The 18,903-nt window shown below is 40.9% G+C and overlaps 1 protein-coding gene across 1 annotated transcript in view; it reads left to right on the top strand.

Moving 5' to 3' along the window:
• The window catches only part of ANKH (ANKH inorganic pyrophosphate transport regulator), a 109,355-nt gene that overhangs the window by 75,091 nt on the left and 15,361 nt on the right, over positions 1-18,903 (top strand). Inside the window, exon 8 of the mRNA XM_026121852.2 lies at positions 1,528-1,623. Coding sequence (XP_025977637.1) covers positions 1,528-1,623 — 96 coding nt within the window. The remainder of the gene's footprint in view (positions 1-1,527; positions 1,624-18,903) is intronic.

Below are 18,903 nucleotides of genomic sequence, written 5' to 3'. Positions count from 1 at the left end.
TGAGCAATGTGCAAGAGAGAGGAATAAAGAGTATAAGGTCAAAAGTTAGACCAAAGGCAGAGTAGGACAAGGGCAGTGTTAGCACCACCGAGGTAGTTACAAGAGCTCTTCTTCTTTCTTCACATCTGTTTTACATGGCTGGATTTTGATGTGCCTTTTTTCATTTCAGTTATTTTAGCCCTATTAGAAAGTTGGTCCATGCAGCAAAGTTTGTTTATACAGTGGTGAGTGGGATAAGCAAAGCCCACCTTCACATATATAAAAACTAATGATAGCAAAGAATTTCTTCAGAAACACAAGAAATAAGGATAGGCTTATGAAGAAAATGGTGTGGAGAGATTTCATAATGCGTTCCCAAAAAGGGCAGACTTGGGAATAGCTTCCTGCTTCAGCATATGAATTGCCTGTATGCAGAAGTCCAGCTTCTAAGCAGATAATCTAGGCAAGAACAGCAGGGCTGTGCAGGTGCCATCGCTGCACTGATCACCACAAAAGCTTTGGATCACAAAATATCATCAGCTACTCATGTGTATGAAATGGTGTACCTTTCACAGAGCTCGCATGCTTTTTGTTCACCCCCAAGATAGGTTTATATAAGTTTCTGTTTCTCTTACGAGTAACTTCAGTAAAGCAAAATGACCATGTGACAGATACTGCTGTTCTATCTGAATTACATCAAGTTTGAATAAGTCTTGTACTAGATCTCATGGTACAATTTTTATCAGTTCAGCACTTACCCATGTATCTCAAACAGCTCCGTGGTAATTGCAGTAGATGACCCTACAGCATATTGCTGTAGGGCTACCTAAAGATACCCGGCTTTTGATATCCCTTCTTCTCCTTTCACAGACCATTTAGTTTGTCCTAGTGTGTTCCCTGGGGTCAGTTTTAAAGCTTCAGCATCATTTGCTATATTATGCATTTGAAGGAGAGTTTTTGCTGTTGTTTTAAATAAAGATTTGCTACCGTGTGAGCACAGAGCCCATGTTCAAGGTGGAACACCTAATAGTTCTAATTATGTTCTGTTCATTAAACTGCATTAACAGAGCCAGGTGTTCCTGGAACTTTGTTTATATTAGCTGCTTGGCTGAGTGGATCAGTGCAGGTGTTAACGTTGGTGTATGGATCCTGGACCCTTCTGTGGGAAAAGGGAAAGGAATCCTATTTTTCCTGTCTGTTAAAACATGCTACAAGCTCTAAACTAAGGTAACAAAAATCACATAGTGTTTCCTTAGAATGAGTTAACATCATTTTTCCAGCTGAAATTTGCTAAATAGGACTTACCCCTTGGAAAAGGAGATTGCTGAGCCCTCAGTGACCATATGAGCAGTTATTGCCAATTTAAGTGGAAAATATTCTGCGGTGGTACAAAGTACTCAGTCAGAAGGCTGGATTAAAAAGCAAACAAGCAAACGAGGGCATGCATGCACGCAGAGTCAGATCCAACACATGACCCTGGTGCTGTCAGCTCCCCAGCAATCTGGAGCCAAGCTAATGCTCGTTATCTCTCTCTCTCTCTCGCCCTAGAATAACCCCAGCAATAAATTGGTGAACACTAACAGCACCGTCACAGCGACACATATCAAGAAGTTCACTTTTGTCTGCATGGCGTTGTCCTTAACGGTAAGAAACCTTTGGTCAACCCTCTGGCTTTCATGTAAAGCAGAAAATTATCTTCCGTACCTAATGCTAAAGCACTAGCAGTTCAAGAAAGGTGAGTTTTCTCTTGCTTTCCTCTCAGGGAAAAGGGAATGCAGCCAAAGTAATGTGCTTAGAGCACTAAGAAAATCAGTCAGCAGTAACTCAGACTAGAGATCTTGAAGGCAAGAGTTATTTTATTTAATTGTTCAATGAAAACAACAGGCGGTTTCTGAAACCTTCACTACTTCTCATTTTGAGTCAGCTTCCAGATGCAAGGAGGTATCAGAGATCCCCATTTTTTCTTTTATCTCCTTTTTCAAGAGCAGAATTGCTGATAACCAGCTTATCAGGAAAATGAAGCACTACATTTGTCTAATGTGGACTGGAATGACAGGCTGTCCCCTGACATCCATAATTTACTGCAAATGATGGAAAAGGTAGCGTGTGTTGGAAGTGCCTGCTCCCTCATGTGGCACAAGTCTTCCATGCTAAGGGTACTTTCATGCAAGTTGGTTTTGTTTACTCTCAAAATGAGCTAAAAAGGGCAATCTCAGAGACTGTGCTGATACTGGAAAAAAAAAAATTAAGTCTTGATTGCTGGGAAAAAATTGCAAGGACTGACAGCTAAGTTCTGCAGACTGCAAGGTTTGTGTGAGTGATTTTACTCCAGCCAGGGAGACCAATTCCAGTATTCTAGTTAGAAATACCTACTCTAACATTAAAAAGGCATAAAGAGAGATGTATTCCGTAACAGTAACTTGGGCCCTGAATACCAAAGGGAGTATTTATTAATCTTTCCATTTCAGTCCTCCTTTAAACCTACCACTACACCTCCTTTATAACAAGCAGTTTTAAAAGAAACTAAATAATTTTAAGTCATAATAGTATTGCATGATTTTTTTCATCTATCCAATTTCTAGTCAAAAGTAATACATGCTATTAAAAATATAAGCTCAAGTAGGTTAAACTATAGTATTACGTCTGTCATGTGCTGTATACCCAAAGATTTGTAGAATTAGAGGTAAGAAATCAACAGAAGCTAGTCTGTTTTTTTTTTAATTCATCTATGAAGGTGCTTAGAATGACGGTAATGAACATCAAAATTGTTCCAGTCAGCTGCATAGCCTCTCTTTCTGGAGCTGGAACAAGTTTGTGATTGTGTGCAAGTGTAGCAGACTGATGAATTACTGAAGATACAGTGATAGTTCCAGCTCAAATCAACATTGGTTGCTGGTTTATTAGAGTTTACCATGGAATTTAAGGGGAAGAAAATCACGAGAGGGTTTTTGAATTTTGCTCTGAAGCAAGATGTGAGAGAGATGGTCTTTTCACTTTAAAATAGAAGTTCCACAAAACTCCTGGTGAGTCCTGATAAGAGATTCAGCTTTCTCTTTTTTGACTTCAGAAAGTAACCAGCTACAAACATCTGAAGATCAGAAGCCTGTGTTGTATTTAGGCCTAAGGGACTCAAATCTGTTCCATATAGAGCTTCATCAGAGGTCAGTTCATGCTTCCTTGATTTTCCAGCCTAAGGAAGAAATCTTGCTGCACGCACATCATTACAAAGTGACGAGCTTGCATGCATATGATACTCATTTTCTAAGAAAGCTTCTTTCTGCACAAGTCTGTTTAGCAAAAGACGGGTAGTAGTGGAAAAAGAACTTGCATAGGGTTGTGGATAATAGCAAATGATGGAGTGGAGGAGTATGGTAAACACAACTCGTATTTCTACAGAGGGTGGATTTACATTAGTGTTTGGAATGAGTCAAGCTACTATCTTCCCTCTTTGGATGGACTTGCATGACCAACAGTACCTCTGTCGAGGATGGTTATTAGCAGATCTGAGATGGCCAGGCAAGGCCATGGCTGTGCTGCAGACAGCACCACTGCAGCATCCCAGGGCAGGGAGGGACAACCCCGGGCTGTGCTGAGATGGGGCTGGGCGGGGTGTCTGTTCATTTCCTAAATTTAAGCTTGGACTCTTTTTCCACATGGCTTAGAAGCCAGCAGCACTGACTCTCAGCTTGTACTCACTACAATACATAATGGTGACAGATGTACGTCTTCAGTGAGTGTGTCATTCACTGCCATCCTCTGGAGACTTTCTGCAATTTTCGTGTCATTTCCTATCACACACCTTGAGGCTTTCCCTAGTGCTGCTCACCTTGGTCTCCCAGTCCAAGGTCGTGTTCTCCTCGATTGAATCTGTTGGTATTTGCGGAGACCCACAAAGGGGAAAAACTTTCCTCTTTACAAACTGTTCTGAGAATTCTATTTCAATTTCAAAGCTTTCTCTGAACTGATTATTTTCTTAACCCTTCTGGGCATTTCTCAGCTTACTCGAGTTCTGATAGATCATGAGTTTCTCATGTTACCAGCACCACCCTGTGCAGAGCTATTTTTAATTACTGCAATAGGCTTTTGTTTTATAACTTTTTTCAAAAGTTCTCCTTAGTATTTAGCAAGGCAAGTTCTTTCATAAGCTCATCCTAGGAAATTTCATCTGCATTGAAATTCCAGGTCCATTGCTTTTTCTGTCCTGTTTCTATTTTTTGCCTGCTAGTGGCACATTCTTAGGATTGCTTGTCAATAGACAGGGGGGAAAAAAAGACACATGAGCTCTAAAGACTCAGTTTGGTTCAAGGGCCCGAGCCTGCAAATGCTTTGGCACACAAGTTCACCTGAACTAGCTGAGCTCCCATGATCATCAGTGACTGCTCATGTTTTCCTGGAGAGGCTCTGCTGCAGTGAATGGCAGTCAAACTAGTGAAATCATCGTTCGCAAGATCATGTTCTTCACAATCTGAGAGAGTGAGAAATAGTTCTCCCAAGCTGGCCAAGAAATCAAAAGAGATCAAAACAAGAGAAATACGTAGACATCTCACATGAGTCCATTCTCCATTGGATGCTCTATAGAAGGATTCCAGAAGACAGAGAGATGAAGGAATCCCATTAACTACTGGAAAAAAATAATAGTCATACTTTTAATATGAGCAGCAATCATGCTGCAAAGTAGCCTCCCAGCATAAAATCCTGGGAAACCTCCCAGTCACTGAATACCCACTATTTCATAGGATTGGAAGGCAAATGCCCTACCTCTTTTCACTGACCAGTTGTGCTTGCACAAGAAGCATCCCAAACCAGCTGCAGCAGAGTCACTTCTACTCTTGTTGACAGTGGCAGTATTGGTCCAGGGTTAAAAAAAAAAAAAAAAAAAAAAAAAAGCATGGTATCTTCATAGGACTTTTTTTCTTAATGTTCATAGGATCTGAAGGTTTTGCTTTGATAGCATTTCAGGTGCAGCAGAGCCTTCCCAGGCTGACCAGGGAGCATGCAGATGTGTTCTGCTGAATGTGAACCTAAGTACTGCCTCATAGCTTGAAGCATCAGCCTGGGATTGAAGCTGCTTCCTCAAAAATTGGGAATCAGTTGTATTGCTTAGTGAAAAAAGTCTAGACAAGCTGTTTCATTTAAAGGCTGTAGATAGCAGCTATTAGACACCTAATATGCAAGGTAGCTGATGTGATTAGTCATATTGATATGGTTTTGATTATAAGTAAGCGGTGGCTCCTTCCAACAGTCCTATTTTGTGTGGGTATATAATTGAACATAAAATTCATATAGCAGAGGGGAGGCACTCAGTTGAAAATTTTTCCCATACAGTTAAGGGAATGGTTCTGATTTTAGACAAATAAGTAAGTCATGTTTGATAATTTACTCTCAATTCAAGGAGTGTGCATAGTGCCACTTGCCATTATTGACTGCTTCACCGTTGTTTCTAAGGCACTTTTGGCAAAAATGCTTCTTTCTACAAGTAGACCTATTGCTCCATGCACCAGTATTGCTGCCATTACTAGATAAGGCTGTTGAAGAACAAAACATTTTGGTTCAATGCTAGACCTCTTGCCGTGGCCCTAGAAATCAGTCCCTAGGTCAAAGTACAGTTGTAACCTAAGTGAAAACTGGTGCCTTTGTACTACACATCCTTTAGGTTGGGGGATGTATCAGCCTCAGTACAGCACAGAAATCCCCAAATAGTTTTTCAGGGGACTAAAACATTGCATTTCTCCATTGCAGCAAAGTTTTGCTCCCGCACCCCTGAGCTGTGCTCGGAGGCAGGCTGTGCAGAGTGCACTATTTCGGGAAACCCTGGCTTATACGGCAGTAGTAACAGCAACTAGGCCAGCATTCAACATGGTTTTTCTCAGAATAGCAGCAGTGTCCCTCAACACTGATGCTGTGGTGCAGAATTCAGAGTTTTTCCAAGGTAACCTGAAGGGCTGACCTAATGCCAGACTACTTGGTTTACTTTTTTTGTTTCTTTAATGCTGTCCCCATCTCCCAGTTGAGCTCTTTCTTAAGGCAGGCCTTCTGTGACAGCACAGAGCCAGCAGTCAGCTGAGGTCCTTCTCCCTGAATAGCGTAAGCTGCCAGCAGCCGCCGGCCATGATGATGAGCGTTTTGTCGCCTGCCTCTAAACTGGGAGGCTTTCCGGGCCGATTTCGCTTCTCTTCAGCGCCTGCTCTTTGCAGGCAGGGAGCAGAGGGCTCCTTTGGCGGGCAGGAGCCTGGGAACTGCACCTGCTGCTGCCGGTGGTGGCACATGTGAGCAGGGCATATGGCCAGTCGTATCTTTGTACGCTCAGGCACTCTATGTATTGCCAGGTTTTCCCCTACCAGTATTGCAGGCTAAAGGGTTGCATGCTGTGCGCACCGTGCCACGGCTGTCTGTCTGTCACTGAGTTAACGTAGGGCAGGAGCGCTGGGCACTCCTCCACAGCCTTAGCATTTGTCTCATTAGCTCAGAGATCTCTCCAGCTAGTTATAGTAGCAGCAGTGTTGTTACAAAAGGGAGTTCAGCGTTGCTTCGTGTTTTTCCTTTGAGACGGACACGTACTGAAGGACGAGCAGGGGAAGCAGCAGCATTCAGGAACGCGCATGCTGATTAAGGGGGCGGCTAGCTGCATGTAAATGCTATGCCGTGTGCAATTAGCGGACACTGCTTAAGAAACACAAGTCAGCTGTTAAAGTTCACTCTTTGATTTTCATTCAGAAAAAAAGGGAATGCTCCTGTTTGAGGAGACCGAAAGATAGAATGGAGGGAAAGCTTTTAACCTTCGCACTCACGTGTGTGTGTCTGTGTGTGTCTGTGTGTGTCTGTGTGTGTGTGTGTGTGTGTGTGTGTGTGTGTGTGTGTGTGTGTGTGTGTGTGTGTTTTATGTGGAGCTTACAGATTTTTCCTGATGGAAAAAAATGCTACAAAGTTTTAACTAAAACGAAGACGCAGGAACTTAAGCTGAACAAGTTGACATGCGTCAGCTGAGTTGTGATAAACAAATTCAAAAAATGCCAGGTAATGTGCACTAGATTTAAATCTCAGTGGAAGTTTAAATTTAATGAATTTAACAGGAAACAGATGGTCAGTTGACTCGCTCATATGTTTGGGCCTGAGAGTTGTAGATGTGTGTGTCAATAAATATCAATGTCGTACTTTTTACAGTTAAGCTCTTGAAGAATATAATGGTAGCTCTAAAATGCTTAATGCTTATAATATTACATTCTGTATTATATTACTTGACGTATTAAGTCATTTATTACATTCTGTAATGGCATATTGCATTTTTTTCCAAATAGAAAGTAATGCATTTAGATTCATGTCTGAACCTGTTCTTGTGACAGGGGAAAAACACATATTGATTTCTAAGGGCTCCTGCTGATGAGCATCTGTAGTGTAAGGAGTTGCTGTTGGCAACTGTCTGTTGCTTTCCTTCGGTGGAAGTTATCAACCCCTTTGGCGGAGCAGCAAGCAGGCATGGTGTCAGCTTCCAAGTGGCCGCAGCGTGGTAGCATGAACTGCCATCAGTTGGCAGTTATAGTCATCTCATCTAATATATAGTATGTAATTATAGATATATAAATACCTATTACATATATATTTATATATAAAATATAGTTACATATAGTTTGTTTATCTCTATATTGTAGCTATTAGAGGTTATGAGCTGCGGCATCTGAGACACAAGCACGTGTTTGCCTATGCGCCTCTTTTACTTCTCCCCACCTTTATGGCAGTGATAACCATGGGCAGGAGAGGGGCAGACCACTGGGGAGCATGGGCTCTTCGACTGATCTTGCAAGTGTCAGAGTGGCCCCATCACAGTCTTAAAATGGCAGAGAGAGCTCCAGAGTCACCATGTTTCCTCTACTGGGTCCCTGTGACAGGATCGCACAGTTTCAGCTGTGAAGAGGGGAGGGGGAGAGTCTCTGCCCCATTTGATGACAGTTTGCTGCAAGCTATCCCATCCTGTGACTAACTCTCAGTCATCACCTGCTCCATTATCTTCCCTAACTAATCACCAGGCAAGAAAAAAAAAGAAAAAACCTAATCAAGAACAAGCAAGCCAGTGTAACGGGGGAAATCTCCTACATTAAAGAATTAAGGCACAGAGAACAGGGCTCACTCAGTAGTTGCTGCTTTCCTTTTTTTTTTTTTTTTTTTTTTTTGGTAATTCTGTAAGAGTCAGAACTAGTCACTACAGAAAAGAAGCAGTCATCTTTCATTCAGGCTGAGAAGCCTTGTCTGTTTAAAAGGCAGCTCCAAATGCCCCCCTACCTTTTGCACCCTGCTTTGGATTTGGCTATGCCAAACTAGGAACTGCAAAGTGCCAAATGGATGCCATCTGCCAGCTCTCCTGTCCTGTTGATCAGCAAAGGCTCTACCAGCCCCTGAGATTTTAGCACTGGTAGATAAAATTGGAGCCCAGGTGTGTGAAGACCAACTCAACACATCATTGCAAGAGCATTGCCTCATTGGCACCTTCCTGCTCTGATGCTGTGCATCTGCCTAACTTTTTTTGCTCTATAGTTGTTTAATTTCCAATTGAACTCAGCAAATCTTGTTATTTCCAAACCATCAGCACTGATTTTTCCCATGAGGGACACCAAAGACTGTCCAGTTTGCAGTAGGCTCATTCGCTCTTGAATTTTCAATCTTTATTTTAATAAATATGCCATTTCACATGATTTTCTGCAATTACCTGTTATCTCATTTTCCATGTTATAAAGTATCCTGAGTAAAGCTCTTACATATATAAGTCACTGGCTTATTTGATGTTCCCAGCCACACTGTGCTGCTAAACGATAAAACGCTTGTTGATAAAGGACAGAGGTAGAATTCCTTCATCTGTGCAGCAAGGCTGATGATTGCTGTCTTACTAGGCATGCTTGGCTTCTGTTAATAGTAATGTGAGTTGTGTTTGTATACTGGAAGACTCCAAGGAAACCTGGTCCTGTTTCACTCATAAAACCTTTGGAAGGCAGAGAGGAGTGTCTATGGTGTAACATAACTGCAGCGCAGTTCCCTGCAGTATGCATCTCTTGTTATTTGTCAGTGGGCGAATGGCTGGGATCCCACTCAGATTTACATTTAGTCAGTGAAGATGCATGTAAGGAGTTAAGATCCCTACAAAAGCATTGTGCACTTCACTTCATTTACATCTTTGGAGACCAAACACCTGAAGGGTCTTATTCTAGGCCTAAGAGACAGTAAGCTGCGTTCAGGACCTGACAGGAGATTATCTTTAATTCTTAGCTGCCTTGGGCAGTTTCGCTGTAGCCAGAGGGCGTGCAAGGGAGTTTTTTAAAATAGAATGTGCCACAAGCGGTTACGTGAGCATCCTTTCACAAAAAAAATGTAGTTCCATTTTTCCCCTTTCCTAAAGGAAATAAATAAACTCAGTTACCGCTACCCTATTCTTGTGAAATCAGTATTAGAATGTCAGATACCAAGAAAATACAGCAATTCTATAGTTTAAGCTCTCACATTAACACATTTCAGCAGAGTAAGAAGGTTTCTGTGTACACAATTGATCAAGTTTGGAAAAGATCAACCCAAGAATAGCACAAAGAAGTGATTTGCAAATTCTGACCAATGCAACAGACTGTCAGTGCTTTTACTCCACTGCTCCACGATCTGTCTCACACTGAAGGACCTTCAACCAAGCATCTGATCCATCTTCCCCATGATTTGAAGTCACTTAAGTGCCAAGAAGGGGATACCAGAAAATCAAGGGGTACTGTTTTGATTTCCTGGTATCTGATGCCACAGTTTTCCTCTGTGTATTGAGAGAGGGTGGCTGTGTGAGAAAGTCACCCAGCTATTACAGCTCTGCTAGTTTGGAGAGAGTGACATCCAGCCTGATGATGCTGGTTCTTCAGTTCACAAGCTGAAGACAGCATTTTCAAAACAAAGTGATGATTTTTGAGGTCCTTAATTTGGTCATTCCTCTTAGTGCTTTACACCTAATTTCTGCAAAAAGGGACTGCAATATGACGCCCAATTATAAACCTCAATAATCTTTTCTATCTTGAGGTCTTGACTTCTGTAGGTTTTCTACCTTATTAGAAGAAACAGGTTTGCCACACCTAAGGTAGGCGTCATTCTGACAGTATTTTTATGGAAACAATAAAAACAGCCTAAACTATTCTGTAGAAACCAAAAATTTGAACTCTGGAAGAGGAGGGTAACATGCCTTTTGATGGCATCACTGCTTTTCATTTTTAGAGCTGTTTGTTTGCATTTAGGTAAACATGGCCTGGAACATGAGCCAGAGTTGCAGCATTATGGTTCCAGCCCATTAGTTACCAGCCACTGTGCTGGAATTTTACAAATGGGAGATTACTAAGAGGAGCCAAATTTCCTAAAATGGATTGTGTAACTGCGTTACAAGGGCAAGCCTTTGTTCTTCTGTAAAGCTGACCAGCGAGTATGTGATTTTTTTCAGTGTTTTTTTTCTTTTTTTTAGATCTGATTGATTGTGGAACTTTAGAGTTAGAAAAATAATTGAGACACACAATAGCAAATCATAGTTTAATACTGTTTATCCTCATTCCCCTTCCACAAATTATAAAGCAATTGTAATTTATAATATGTTGTTCAGTTCATCCAGATTCAAGTAGTAGTTCATCCTCACCTGCGCCAGGACATGCTTATAATTCTCCTCAACAGGAGATTTTCCCTGAATATCTCCTTTTCTGCTTGTGAGGATGATTACTTTCCCCTGGATAGTGCTGAAGAGCTTCAAAGTCTGTGTAGCCACTGCAGTGTATCCCTCCATTCCTGGTATTTGTTCTCCCCCCTCTCTGTTTTATTTCTTGCTTTCAGAGCTACCTTCTTATGACAAAGAAAAGCTTAGGCAAAGTTAGCAATTGAGTTTAAGAAACAGTACAAAGTGGGCATTTGCTTCAGAATTGAGGTAGAGACAAGTTTAGAGCTGAATGAAGGGAAGTGTGAATAGGAATGACGTTTTTGCTGCCACCATATATACATTCGACATTCAGTGGGAAAAAAACAGCCAAAAGTCTAAGCCATTGCTGAGGTCACTGGACTTGTGTTCAAGTTTCATGCATTTTCTCCTATCTTTTATTGGTTGTCCTCATTTTAAATCTTTGCATCACTTTATTGTCAAAGGCTACAGCTGGGCTTCATTAGAGTCACGGAATAATAAAACTGAGAGGCAGTAAAATCCACTGGAAGAAGGGTCACATTAAGAAACCGGTCCCTCTCAGAGGACACAAGCTCATTTCGTGACTATGCCAATACCTGAAACTCCAGGGTGACCAAATTCATGGTTGTGATCCCTAATGAGTACACAAAGAAAGGAAATAAAAAAGGGAAGAGATTTCCTCCCACCCTACCCCCAACCTCAGCTTTATTTCCTCAATGGCCTTTGTTACAGCCTCATTATGTCAAGGAGATGTCACAAGACCTATCTAGGACCATTATATTAAAAAGAAAACAGCATTAACTTTTAGGACTAAGTTTGCATTCTTTTTACTTTACTATCATATATTATATGAATGCAAGGCAGGACATAGCGGATCCATTTTTCACTGCATTAATTTTTGCCTGTCCTAGAACTCCCAGATTGTTTTTTTTTATATATTCAGGTTGCTTGCACAGAAACAAAAATTTGGAAATGACATGTTGGCAGCCAGTTGCTCAGGAAGGTTTTTACCTCTTGAAGGTCAGGTTTAGCTCAGTAAAGATCATTTCAAACCTGCCTGCTTGGTGGGATGTGGGATCACCAGCGAGTGACTTTCTAAAATCCTCATACCAGTGAGCCGAGTTCCACGTTCTGGCCATGGTACCACATGGATCCTTTGTCCTGGAACAAAGCAATTCTGTTTGGTTTGGTGAGGTGGAGACTGATGTCTCCTTCATGACTGCTCTGGTGTCACACAAGAAGTCTGTTGTGTACGAGTGACTGGAGCAAGCAGAAAAGGAAGGGTCAAGAATTGCCGCTGCAGCATGTTTCTGCTCAGATACCATAATCGTGATTGGAAGCAGCTAAATAAAGTCCAGAATAGTTCAATGAGAATAATCCAAGGGCTGCAGAAAACACAGGGCAGAAGCACTATGAACAGAAGAAAATGGCTAAGCTGTGACGCTGTGAAAGTTTTCAGAGAGACTAGGAATCTGCCAGCTTTGCATTATTCAAGCTTTGTTAAAGTGAGCCTATGCCCTGTAAAATATTCTACCTTCTGTAAAAACAAAAAGAAGCAGGATTGAACAGGGTGATATAATAGCTATCTTAAATTAGCGACCCAACCCAGCCTGAAAAACACCACCTAAGTATGTTCAGCAGCAGCTGGTGGGGACGTAAATGCAGCAGCAAGCTAGTGCTATCCAAGAGCCAATGTATTGTGCAGCTGCTGGACCTGGCTTTATTTCTCCAGACTGATCTTCCTACTCCATCACTTTGAACTATAAGGAGAGTCAGGGTTGGGGGGATTTAGATCTGTAGAAACCAATTATTTCAGAATAAAATGTGAAGTTACAGAGTTTTCCTGCAGGCAAGCTCTGGTTTCTTTTGCTCCCCCTGCTGCTTGACAAATTTCATGACAGCTGTTTTCAGCTTGACACCACCCTTCACAGAAAACGAAGTTCACAAAAATCTGTACTGATTTGTGTGCACCTGAGGGATAATCGCTGTAAGACAATGTTCTTGTGATTCAAGTCATTACCATTGAGATAAACAGCTTTCAAATATGACTGTGGTCTGGCATTTTTACTGGATCCAAGAGGTTGGGGGGGGGGGTGTTTTTTTTTTTTTTTTTGCTTCATAGGATTACAGGATAATTCAGGTTGGAAGAACCTCAAGAGTTCTTCCAGCCCAACCACCAGCTCAAAGCAGGGTCAGACCAGGTTGCTCAGGCCTTTATCCAGGCTAGTCTTGAATACCTCACATCTCCCACACAAGAGAAGGACCAGGCTCCTGTCCACTTAGAGGTTATAGGACTCATAAACACATCATCATGATATATTCCAACAGGATGCCAGACTGTGGGCAAATTTAAAGGCCTCCTTTGGAGCTGAGCCAACATTTTGGTCTTAAAAATCTGTATATGAAAAGCTTCTTAATACTGCTGAAACTTGGGTAGCTGAGTGAAAACCACTCTCTAATATGGTTTACAGAGGAAGAGAGCATGGGAGTCTGCAGGTGCCTTCTGGTGTGCGCCTGGGTTCGGTATGCAGTGAGCTTCCAGGCAAGCAGGGATGTTGGCCTCTGCTGCCCTATCAGGCATTCGGTACCACACTGAGCAATCTCTGCACAGCCTCCAGATAACCTTATGACAGGTTTTGGCAGCATGCTTAAATTTTATCTTAGTCTTTAAAAGCAACAAGATTTTCACTGGAGTATTTCTTCTTAAGCTCACATGTGACTTCCTATCAACAGAGGATAATGTCTTCATTATGAACCCTAGGTTTTTTGATCTCCCTTTCCACAGAAAGAATGCAAAATCCTTTATTATTTGTGTAAATTGAAATGAGTGATTGGTTCTCTTCTCTTTGTAAGAACCCTGTTGAACATTTTCCTTATTGCTGTTCAATTGCTTGAGAGACTGCCTAATGGTGTGAATGCTTCAGCAGGTATTAGGGAATTATATTCTGTTGCACAGAAATATTCAATACTGAACCACCTTTCCATTATAGTCTGAAAATGGTTTTGACCAATTAATAACTATTTCTACAGTTTCTGTACTAGTAATTAACAATTTGAAACAGTTGTTAGTTTTATTCTTCATCATAAAAATACAGAAGAGAAATGCTTTTTTGCTTTAGTATTAAGATGCTAGAGTAAATTTTTGAGAGATAAGCCCCAATACTACACAGTCATTTAGAGAACTAATTTTTGAAGTGCAGTGAAGCTATAGATACCTAAGAATAGCACTAACAAATTCAACAAAATCAGTGTTTTCCACACACCTTGCAAAATAGGATGCTTCAATAGGACACTGCTGCAAGTTAGAACAAGGCATGCATCTGACTTGCAAACAGACCTACAAGATCATCTTCTAAAAGTGTGATATAAATTCTGAGAGGAGATGACGTTATGGAAGCTCTGCTTATGGGAGAGTGAGAGGCCAGTGTTTGGCAAATCAGGAGATTAGACAGTGTAAAATTCAGGATACCTTTTGATTTGCTTTTTGCACACTTCGAAATAATTAAAATCATATGATTTATATTCTTTCATATTAATAAAAGTGATAAACTTGCTGATACCTTCTCAGAACTCTGAGGTGTAATTAAAAGCTTAGATACGTAATAAGGTGTAAAATAAATTTCTGCCCTCATTGGATGCCACATAGCATAAATGGGCATAGAGAGGTTGTGAACAAGGCATAAGTTAAATTAAAGCTGCAATCCTCAGTACATACATACAACAATTTAGGGTAGATACATAGATATATAGGGGTACCTAGATCTTCTAGGGTAGAACACCTTTCCTGGACAGCCATACCTTGATATCACAGCATACTTTTGCAAATATATGAAGTTCAACAAACAATAGAACACAAGCGATAATAAATATCTGCTGAGAGTTGTTTTGCAGTAGAAAAATATGAACTGCATTTCATCATAGAAGGCCCTTTAGGGAGTTAACGGTTCCATCCCCTTCTGGCATGGTAAAATCTGTCACAGCCATGGCTATATCCAGGCTGATACATTGAATCCACTTTTAAAGACATCCCTTTCAGATTGCATAGCCTCTTTTTCAGAAACATGGAGCCATATCATGTCTTTATCATCAGGTAGTGTTTTCTGAAACTGGGAGTTGCAGTGACGTTCTCTAGAAATGCTGTACTGTTATTTGTGCAGTACATTTATCAGTGGATGTCCCCAAAGATGCACAACATTCTACAGGTGTTTAACACAAGTTCATCTAGCACCCTGCAGACTACTGTACATGTGGCAATAGCCTTTGTTAGCCTAATATATTATAATTCATTATGTAGTGGGTCTCTGAGATGTAAGGTCCCTGTCAGCAACCAGAATAAATGGAAATAGCTTCCAGGAGATGCAGGGCCAGTAAGAAGGCTGCATGCTAGTAGTTCTTGAAAGCTAACAAACAGACTCGCACGCACATCTGAAACAAAAGCTCATAAATGCTCTCTTGTCACAATCGTTTATTAAAGTCAAATGCATGCAGTGTATTTAAGAGAAGGGATTAAAGGGACCTTTGACTGAGCAGTAGCACTGGGATACTGTCCCCACTGAAACAAAGATTTGGTGCATTCTCTCAGGCTTGTTGACAGAAAAATAGTTGGATACGTTGTCTTTCATAGATGCTGAATTTACTGGTTGAGAATAGCAAGGTTGCACATGAAAGAATGCAATGACAGCAAAACTACATCTGGAGATTGTCTAAGCCATAAGTGAAGGGGTTGGGATTTTGGGGGGAGGGTTGGTTTTGCGGGAGGGGTTGTTTTTTGTTGTTTTAAACAAAATGCACAGTTGGATTACGAAAGAAAGTTCACTCATGTGAGACATTTTGCTTGCACAACCTAATGCTTCATGAGATAAATTCATTGCTACTGAAGAGACTGCTGCAAATACAACTTCTCCATGAGAAATTCCTCAAGCAGACACAGCTAGCAGCTCAGCAGATGCAGTGGGGAAGGGCATTTCTTACTCTGTATTCACCCTGTTCTTCAAACCCTTTCTTTAGGCATCCCCCATTGACTGCTATCAAGGAGACGGTACTAAGCTAGGGGGAGAGTTGATCTGATCTAGTACAACTGTATTCATGTTCTTATGCAACTGTAAGTTATTGATGCATTAAATGAAGCCTTTCAAATTTCATTACTGTGGATCTGTTAAAGACACCTTGCCCAATAGCACAGCCTTTCAGATCAGTACAAGTGGTTAAAACGCTTGCAGAGATAGTTATCGTTGTTTATATGGAGATAACAACATTATTCAGACCTATATATTCTCTGTTCTGCTCTCCTTTTTGTATATTCATCTTTCCTTGTATTCTTAAAGTGCTCATCATTTGTAAGTTAAGTCCCATTTAAATGATCAAAAGCTTTAACAAAACTACTCTTTCATGCTGTGTTGTACTGATAGCATAACAGAAAATCAAGTGAATTCTGCTGCTAGAATTCCATGAGCAAAATCCTTACTCCCAAAGCGTGAAGGATTGCAAGCCTTAGCAAGGCTTTTAAGTACAACATTCATTGCTGTATATCAGCATTGCACTCAGCTGCAGTCACAGCCTGCAGCTGCACAGCGTGGAAGTATGCAAGCATGTTGCTAGTCTATGCCAAAGCTTTTATGGTTTCATCTTCACATTTTTTTGATTAGATTAAATGAAGGTATAACTGTTGCCCTAACCAAGCCTATTTTTAACCCGCAGACATATAGAGAAAGATGTAAGGGGAAAAAAAAAAAAAAAAAAAGAATGTCTAACTGAAAAAAGATAAGAAACATACTGTATGTAAATCTTTTCCTTAAAATCTTTCCTGACATGAATCCTGTGAAGTTACTACTGCTTACTCCAACAGATCCCATCTCTGTATGTGCCACACTCTCTGTTTCACTGGACTACTTATATCTTTTTTTTTGTTGTTACCATTTTCGCCAGTCCTTTCTGATCAGTATCCATCCTCCACCAGGGTATTCAGAAATATCATACAGACCACTCAGCATCATGAAAAGCTAAGGCTTCATCCTATTTTCAGTATACCTCATCTGGAATAGGTCAATAACCAAGACTCCTTTCCTCATTTGAATGTTTTTCTCCAGTGTTACTTTTTTCCTGAAGAGGGGCCTGTTTGCTGTACTATGATGTGGCAGATTTGTCTTTGAAATAATACTGAAAATCCCTGAGTAGGAAGTTAAATCTCTGAGGCTTTTTTTTTTTTTTTTTCCTCTCTGGACCCTTGCAAAACAAAACACGTGATACAAAGCATTAACTTTTTCCTGGAGCTGTGTACCCTGTGGGCAATGGGAGTGTCATCTGTTCATGAGGTGACAGAGAGGAACCTCTTAGCAAAGTGAAATTAGTTATCAATATTGGAACCAAAAGACTGAGGCCTACTGAGATGGGAATAGCAGGGCCTTCTGCTGTCAGACCGTACCTCCTCAGACTGCCTACTCTTAAGCTTAGCAGTCACTGCTGTCTGTACCCTCCAGCTGCTGTGTAAGAAGTGCTCTTTAAAGCCATTTATCAGCACTGACTCTCCACTGAGGTGTGCAAATGTGGGTTGCAACTGCTGAGGAGGAATGACTGCACACCACCTGGGTTTTAGTCTCTACCCGGGGGTTTGCAAACTGACCATCCTCCACTGATGACTGAATAGAAAATCACCCTGTTCCTCTTAATGCCAGAAACAAATTTTAACTTCCAAGAGAATAGGATTGAGAACAATGCTTTTGGTCATCGACTTGCCTGCCCAACTAACCATCCTAGAATACTGTTTCAAACACTGTTGAAGAACTGTATTTGCCTCTTGCTAGCAATGGCCAAACTCAGCTGTTTAGCACAAATGTGTGGAATCTTGCAGTAATAGTAACTACTGGTCAGTAAGATACCTACAGCATTGTGCAGTGCAAGCAAAATAAAAGTCTGTATTTTCACCAAAACAGCAGATTACAATTGAAGACTGGATATGTTTGCACGTTATTTTGTATATTGAACTTTGAAGATACATTTGCCAAAGTATTCCCTGAATGATTGCTTTACAAGTATTTTGCAATAAGAATACAAATCGCTACAGTCTGCCTAATGATGTCTGAAACTGTGAAAGAATTTGCACTATCACTGTACAGTGATTTTTTAATAACTGGATTATCAACCATGCAAGCCTCCCTCCTATTGATTGTCCGCTCTGCTTCGATTGTATCCTGTACAAGTAGCTTGGCCAGGGGAAAGAAATGCTGGCTAAAGCAGAAAAAAACTCAGTGCTCAGCTCACTTGCCTTCCTCTCTTCTCCTCCTCCACTGACAATTCTCTGAATAGGCAATGGAGGTACATTGCAAGATGGCTTCAAATTAGTCTAGCAAAATGTTTAATTGTGAAAAACAAGAAAATTTAAAATTAGCCTTTTTGCGGGAACATGAAATGGTTTGTTTACTGCATAGACTATCAAAATGCAAGACCTTCCACAGGCACTCAGTCACCAACCTTGAGCAACTCCTAGATCCTGGATACTTGTAGGCTAAATAGAAAGACAACTTCTGCTACATAAGCAAACAAGAGTGATATGCCAGCTGTCTTGGAGCTGGTATGACTTTGAAAACTAACTTTAAAAGCCATCTGAACACATATGGACGTGAGAACGGGTAAGAGAAAAGCTAGATACCATGAAATTTGCTTATAGTTTAAAACATAAGAGAGTGGTTATAGAGTCTTACAGAGCCATCAGTTTACAGCCGATGTTCAGAATTTACCTGGTACAGGGTTTTGTAACCTGACAGAGGAAGGATCAAGCTCTGAAGATGCCAAGTTTCAAGTTCTCCATTCAGTCAGCTCTCTTCCTTAACATCTGTTTCCCTGTGAGAATATCAGGAATAAAATAACTTTTTAAATGACAGAAACAAATTAAATGACGAAGAGAAGGGAGTTATACTTGAAGGCAACAGTGGCACCTCTGCATATATAAAAAAGTCCTGTAAGGACTATCAGTAAAGTTCTTCGGTGAGTGACCTGAACTAGTGCCAGCTGCCAAGTGTCCCCTCAGCCCGCACTGGAGCATGGACTCAGTACTGACCAAAAAGACAAATATGTACCACCTCAATACCATTTGTTGCAGATTTTTCATTGAAGTTTTCCTTTCATGTATGGTCTCAACATAAAATGGGATAAATAACATAACAGGTCTTGAAAATAACAAGACCTGACAAGACTTGTGCCTGAGGGCTATGTCTGCAGGGCTATGACTGCTCAACATCTTTGCCTTGATATCAGGCATATTA

The sequence above is a fragment of the Dromaius novaehollandiae genome, chromosome 2 (genome assembly GCF_036370855.1).
Source record: "Dromaius novaehollandiae isolate bDroNov1 chromosome 2, bDroNov1.hap1, whole genome shotgun sequence".
NCBI lineage: Eukaryota > Metazoa > Chordata > Aves > Casuariiformes > Dromaiidae > Dromaius > Dromaius novaehollandiae.
This window is presented reverse-complemented; position numbering and strand designations above follow the sequence as displayed.